This window comes from Microtus pennsylvanicus, chromosome 16 (assembly GCF_037038515.1).
Source record: "Microtus pennsylvanicus isolate mMicPen1 chromosome 16, mMicPen1.hap1, whole genome shotgun sequence".
In the NCBI taxonomy this organism is placed as follows: Eukaryota; Metazoa; Chordata; class Mammalia; order Rodentia; family Cricetidae; genus Microtus; species Microtus pennsylvanicus.
Window position 1 is genome coordinate 45985826 of NC_134594.1, and position 7765 is coordinate 45993590.

The 7765-nt window shown below is 51.3% G+C and overlaps 1 protein-coding gene across 1 annotated transcript; it reads right to left on the minus strand.

The window, feature by feature from the left end:
• Positions 1 to 3073: 3073 nt before the first annotated feature.
• Positions 3074 to 7496, minus strand: Lrat (lecithin retinol acyltransferase). Its single transcript, XM_075950740.1, has 2 exons — positions 6717 to 7496; positions 3074 to 3745 (listed from the first exon to the last, which is right to left on the minus strand). Exons 1-2 carry the CDS (start codon positions 7257 to 7259, stop codon positions 3590 to 3592), a joined length of 699 nt encoding a protein of 232 aa, XP_075806855.1. The 5' UTR covers positions 7260 to 7496; the 3' UTR covers positions 3074 to 3589.
• Positions 7497 to 7765: the final 269 nt, after the last annotated feature.

The following is a 7765-nucleotide window of genomic DNA, read 5'->3' on the forward strand; positions in this document are numbered from 1 at the left end:
CCACACACACACCCCACATCCCCACACACACACACCACATCCCCACACACCCCCCCACATCCCCACACACCCCCCACATCCCCACACACCCCCACCACATCCCCACACACCCCACATCCCCACACACACCCACCACATCCCCACACACCCCCCCCACATCCCCACACACCCCCCACATCCCCACACACCCCCACCACATCCCCACACACCCCACATCCCCACATACCCCCACCACATCCCCACACACACCCCCCACATCCCCACACACCCCCCACATCCCCACACACCCCACATCCCCACACACACCCACCACATCCCCACACACACCCCCACATCCCCACACACCCCCCACATCCCCACACACCCCCACCACATCCCCACACACACACCCCACATCCCCACACACCCCACATCCCCACACACCCCACATCCCCACACACCCCACATCCCCACACACCCCCCACATCCCCACACACACACCCCACATCCCCACACACACACCCCCACATCCCCACACACACACCCCACATCCCCACACACACACCCACCACATCCCCACACACACACCCCACATCCCCACACACCCTCACCACATCCCCACACACACACCCACCACATCCCCACACACACCCACCACATCCCCACCACATCCCCACACACACCCCCACATCCCCACACACACACCCCACATCCCCACACACACCCCCCACATCCCCACACACCCCCACCACATCCCCCCACACACACCCCCACATCCCCACACACACACCCCACATCCCCACACAACCCCACCACATCCCCACACACACACCCCACATCCCCACACACACCCCCCACATCCCCACACACCCCCACATCCCCACACACACACCCCACATCCCCACACACACCCCCCACATCCCCACACACACACCCCCACATCCCCACACACACACCCCACATCCCCACACAACCCCACCACATCCCCACACACACACCCCACATCCCCACACACACCCCCCACATCCCCACACACACACCCCACATCCCCACACACACCCCCCACATCCCCACACACACCCCACATCCCCACACACCCCCACCACATCCCCCCACACACACCCCACATCCCCACACACCCCACATCCCCACACACACCCCCCACATCCCCACACACCCCCACCACATCCCCACACACCCCCACCACATCCCCACACACCCCACATCCCCACACACACCCCCCACATCCCCACACACCCCCACCACATCCCCACACACCCCCACCACATCCCCACACACACCCCACATCCCCACACACCCCCACCACATCCCCACACACCCCCACCACATCCCCACACACCCCACATCCCCACACACCCCCACCACATCCCCACACACACCCCCCACATCCCCACACACCCCCACCACATCCCCACACACCCCACATCCCCACACACCCCCACCACATCCCCACACACACCCCCCACATCCCCACACACACCCCCCACATCCCCACACACCCCCACCACATCCCCACACACACACCCCACATCCCCACACACCCCACATCCCCACACACACCCCCCACATCCCCACACACCCCCACCACATCCCCACACACCCCCACCACATCCCCACACACACACCCCACATCCCCACACACCCCACATCCCCACACACACCCCCCACATCCCCACACACCCCCACCACATCCCCACACACCCCCACCACATCCCCACACACACCCCACATCCCCACACACCCCCACCACATCCCCACACACCCCCACCACATCCCCACACACCCCACATCCCCACACACCCCCACCACATCCCCACACACACCCCCCACATCCCCACACACCCCACATCCCCACCACATCCCCACACACACACCCCACATCCCCACACACCCCCCCACATCCCCACACACCCCACATCCCCACACACCCCCACCACATCCCCACACACATCCCCACACACCCCCCCACATCCCCACACACCCCCCCACATCCCCACACACCCCCCACATCCCCACACACCCCACATCCCCACACACCCCACATCCCCACACACACCCCCCACATCCCCACACACACACCCCACATCCCCACACACACCCCCCACATCCCCACACACACCCCACATCCCCACACACACACCCCACATCCCCACACACCCCACATCCCCACACACACCCCCCACATCCCCACACACCCCACATCCCCATACACACCCCCCACATCCCCACACACACCCCCCACATCCCCACACACACACCCCACATCCCCACACACACACCCACCACATCCCCACACACCCCCACATCCCCACACACACACCCCACATCCCCACACACCCCACATCCCCACACACACCCCACATCCCCACACACCCCCACATCCCCACACACACACCCCACATCCCCACACACACACCCACCACATCCCCACACACCCCCACATCCCCACACACACACCCCACATCCCCACACACCCCCACATCCCCACACACACACCCCACATCCCCACACACACCCCACATCCCCACACCCCCCCCCACATCCCCGTGCCAGGAGCACTGGTGTGCATCAAACCTGGTCGTCTTCTAATTGGGTCTAATTTGGTCTGATTGACTTATTGCCTCAGCAGAGAGGTTTGTTGGTCCAGAAAATACTTAGCAGAAACAAATCTGAGGGTTTTTTTTAAAGGATGTTAATAAATTTAGCTTTAAAAAATAACTAACCAATGACATATATACAGATTTAAGGGCATAGGGAAGAAAATCAGACTTTATTTTATGTTTACCTGCTATGTTCACCTTTGTAGATATAATTACACTAGTATAATAAAGTAACCAGAAATACAGTTTACCTATCTATCTATATGTGTGCAGATACTGGTATATTTATGTAATGTGTGTGTGTGTGTGTGTGCACCAGATACTGGAATTACTTCAATCCTCTATCTGTTTACCTTTTTTAAAGTAGCCATACAGTACCAAACTATTCAAAATAGCTACTACCACTGTTTGTGCAGGAGAAAACATCTCTGTGCTTTCTGACCAGTTAATTCCTTACGCTCCATAATACTGATCTCAAGACATGAAAATAATATTCTTGACTGACTTGAAGTTGTATTATTACATCAAGAAAGCCAAAACAGAATATGAGATTTGGTTTCTTTATGGCTAATTATCAAACATGTTCATCTAAATGAGAGAAAATGTTGCCTTTAGTGTCAGTCATTCAGTGAGCAGAATATATTGACAGTGACGTTAGTGATCAGTTGTTTAGCCTGGTTAGAATGATTACAGGAGGAAAAGAGTGGCCCAAGCAATCTCCTGTGGCTGTCACCTCAGGGTCTGCTTTTCTGGGGCCGCTGAGTCCGGACAGGCTGTCCTGCTCCACAGCAGACCTGCCCCAGAGGACACAGAAGGGCTCTGTCGTGGCTTACATGGTAAGCACTTTGTAGGGTTCTAATCACTTGTTTAAAATCTAGAACACAGTATTGAAAGCCACATTTTCTCAACAAGCTTATAATGTTTTGTGTTCTATAAATATAAACATAGTCCCACACAAAATACATACACATTCACGTGACGACTGGAAGCTAGCCAGACATCATCCACAAGCAGAATGGAATACAGAGTGCAGGAAGGGCCGTGTATGATGCCAGGCCCGTGTAGACAATGGACAGCAGTCCCAAGACAGCTGAAGCAAGACAGCTTCTCTGATCCCGAATGATGATCTTCACAGTCTCATAAAACTGGAAAAGAAAAGCTAAGAATATTAGCAACCATGACTAAAAGAAAGCACTTACACTACTATGTAGTCTTTCTGGTTGTTTTGTCTCTACCAGGAACACTTTATGTTCCCAGTGACTTATGAACTAATAATATACAGAGTGTTACAGAACACTAAAATGCACCACATAAAAGTTACCCAGCATTAAAGGGTAAAGGCAACAGTAAGTTGATTAATACTAATTAGCATATTCTAAAACTGACCTCAGAAGGAAGTTGCAACCTTGAAAAAAAATAGGCAATTCTTCTACTTCATTAGCCTAAAATTTGGTGACACCGGTTTCATCTCTTAAAGTCTAAAGGTATAGAGTCAGTCATACTGAGTTGCCATAGCAAAATTCATCATCAGTTATGTGACACATAACTGGCTTCTGAAATAGAGACATTAAATATGGTACCCACCCTCAGTGGGTGCATTCTACTGTATCACTTCTTCACATGTAAAAAGTACTTGGAAATGGTATTCTTGCTCTGTCTTATTTGTTGTGTGACATCAAATAAGGCATTTAAGATCTCTGTAAGTTTGAGACCAGCCTGGTCTACAAAGCAAGTTCTAAGACAGCCAAAGTTACACAGAGAAAACCCTGTCTCAAAAAAAAAAAAAAAAAGACATTTAGCCAGTCTGGACTTCCTTCTTTATGGGAATACCAGGGTAGCCCTGAAGATAAGTGAAATAAAAATCTTTCATATAAAAGAACAGTTGTTCTTCTATGTAAATTATTACAATTATTACTACTGCTATATTTCTTGACAGCTATTTCTGTGCCATTGTCATCGCTAGAATTTAATGCTAGAATTTAAAATCTAATAAAAACATTTCATGTGATTTTTGCTATTCCTACTAGACCCAGGATCCTTTTCTAGAGTATGGCATTGTAGATGAGATGAGATCTTGCTGTATTGCTCAAGTTGACCCAGAATTCCAGAGCTTAATGGACTATCCTGAAGCTGGGAAGGTTTCTAAAATCTTTATTTTTAATGCTTTTCTGTTATTTTTAATTATATGTATGTGTGTATCTGTGTATGGGTGTGTGCACAGGAGTGCAGGTGCTTATGGAGTCCAGAGGTATCAACAACACACCCTACCCAGAGCTAGCGTTACAGGAGTGCGGGTGCCCATGGAGTCCAGAGGTATCAACAATACACCCTACCCAGAGCTAGCGTTACAGGCACCTGTGGGTGCTGAGAAGTAAACTTGGGTCCTCTGCAAGGGCAGTATGAACTCTTACACTGCTGAATCATCTCTGCAGCCCTGGTTTTCATATTCTCTTTTTCCTTGCTTTGAGAGAGTTTCACTGTGCTATCCCTGGTTTCCTGGAACTTTCTGTATAGAAGAGGCTGACCTTGAGCTACAGGGATCCTCCTGCTGAGGTCAAAGAGGTGCAGCACTGTGTTTGACATAATTTCTAGATTATTAGTTTAATACAGTCGAGGACCAGCCACAGATACTGGTGTAATTATATTCTGTGTTTAAGTACATAACCTATTGATCCACGTGAAATTAAGCCAAGCTTGACTGTGTTTTAGTCCACAATGTGAATATAAGGCCATCCCTAGTCAAAGTTTTACATAATATCTAAAGAAATATCCAATATCCTATTAGCCATCCATACGTTGTTTATAGGACAAACACCTAATGTTTCTCTTCGGCTACACTAACAAGATATCAAGTGGTTAAAATCAAACTAAATAAAGACTTGAGAATGTAACTCAGTTGGTAGAGCACTTGCTTGCAATGCATGAAGCTCTGGGGTTAATTCCCAACACCACACAAATGAAGTGTGGTAATACATGCCAATAAGTCCTGGCACTTGGGTGGTGGAGTACTAATATCAGAAGTGCAAGGTCATAACTGCCTACTTAGAATTAGACACCCACCCGTCTAGGACACAGACCCTGCTTCTCACACATGTGCGCGCGCGCGCTCCCACACACATTTCTCCTCCCCTCCCTCCCTTTCTCTTCCTTTTCTTCTCTCCCTCACTACTCTCCGTCCCCCTACTCTCTATTCACTTGACCATCAGCCCAGGAGGCATCCCCAGAAAGGCGAAATTTCTAAGACTGGAAATGTAACTCAGTTGGGTGATTGCCTAGAATTCAGCCGGCCCTAAGTTTGCTCCTCAGAACTGGGTGTGGTGAAGCATGCCTATGGGAGGTAGAAGTAGGAGGATCGGGAGTTCAGAGTCATCCTAGGCTAGATTAGGAGCCTGAGGTCAGCCTTAGCTACATGAGCCCGTGTCTCACAAAAGAGAGGGGAGAGGGAGCAGTAGGTATGTAGAAGGTGTTAGGTTCGCTTTTGTAAACACCAAGACATTTGAAAAAAGGCATTTGAACCCATTCTGGCAATAAGTCAGACAAAAGATACACTGTAGAAAAGGTGTAATAAATAGTAAAAGCTAAAAAGAGAGGGACTTAAATTTCACAATAGACTTATCCTCATTATCAGTATAAAAATTCCTCGGTTCTCTGATTTCTGAGCCCGTGTGGAGTTAATGCTGGAGCGGGGAGTGGAGATGGGACATGTTGTAAAGGCTACCTCCTGCCCACAGTAGCCAGGAACTCAGGGCAGCTGTGCTCGTTTGCACACAGCTGCTTCCCTTCCTGCTGTAAGAGAGGCAAGTCTTAGAGGGTCTTGGGAGGGCCTGCCCTTCCTGAGGAGCCAGCACTCAAGGGAGGGGGCTCATTTTCCCCCTTTTAGTTGCCCATACTCCAGTAAACAATCCCCAACCCATGGTCTTACAAACAACCCTAACTGTTGTGGTTTGGATAATCGTGCCCCCCATTGTCTCAAGTGTCTGAATTGTTAGTTGTCAGGAATACTGTCATCTGTTTACCAGAGCTTCCCTAGAAACACCGGACCTAAGAATGGTGTGGCTAGGGAGATGTCCAAAACGATCCCGGATCCCGGCCCCAGCTCCTATAGGTCTCTCCTACCTTCTCAGCCTGCGGACTGATCCGAGCGCCATATCTGCAGTAAGTCACAAAGTGTTCGCAGTTGTTCCACAGTAGGCTGTAGGGGGTCAGCCCCAATTGCTGCTCAGCCCTGCATGCCACCTCCTCGTTGTGCAATGATTTCTTCTTGAGAGTCTCGTCTAGGTGATTGACGAGGATGTCTGCTCCGTAGGCAAAGTCCTCTACTGTGTCCACACGGATGCTGGCCACCTTGCAAATGACTCCGGGGATGAGACGCTTATTGGAGACCACTTTCTGAGTACGTCCCTTGTCATTGGTCAGCGCCAACAGGATGTCAGGCATTAGATGGGCTACACGGTTGTTCCCCAGATAGATCCCATAGTGGGTAAAATGAGTCCGTGACACCTCCAGCACATCGCCCCGGAGAAAAGAGCTGATTTCATATGGACGGTTCCTCCCTGTCCCTCCTCCAGGAGCGCACACGCCCAAGAGCTTGAAGTTGGAGATGAGGAGCAACTTCTCCAGGAGGAGAGACACTGCTTCCAGCATTGGGTTCTTCATCATTCAGGGTACGAGAGTTTTGCCCCGGCGCTGGGCTGTGCAAGGTGAGCTTGCCGGACAGCGGCGCTACAGCGCTGCTCACCTGCGAATCAGCACGGTGGAAGACTGCCTAAGTCCGGGAGAGCAAGGGAGCAGAGGAGACGACAAATCACCCGTGCTGGGGGCCGCGAAGGGGAGGAACCAGTGTCCTACTGCTGTGGGAACAGCGGTGCGGGCGCTTGAGGAGCCGGAGAAGAAGCGCGCCTGGGGGCGGTGCTCCGAGTGCGCTCTTCTGCGTGCCTCTTATAGAGGTGCGGAGGGCGGGCCGAATGCGGTCACAGGCCAGAGAACAAGGATTGGGCGCGGGCGTTCTGCACCCTGGCTCTTCTGCTCGAGGACTCTGCCTCACTTGAGACCTTTAAACAGCCCACATAGAAGAGGCCAGAGGCGTAGTCGCGCGAATGGTCCTGCACCTGCCGCGAATGGAGCGCCTTTCTGGAACTTTTGCTAGAAGTGACCTCGGTACGATT

Bases quoted from the DNA above. Each gene is read 5' to 3' on its own strand.
- Lrat (XM_075950740.1), bottom strand. From the start codon at position 7,259: ATGATGAAGAACCCAATGCTGGAAGCAGTGTCTCTCCTCCTGGAGAAG. The intron at 3,746-6,716 runs GTAGGAGAGACC...TTTCTTTTCCAG, and splicing joins TCAGTCCGCAGGCTGAGAAG to TTTTATGAGACTGTGAAGAT.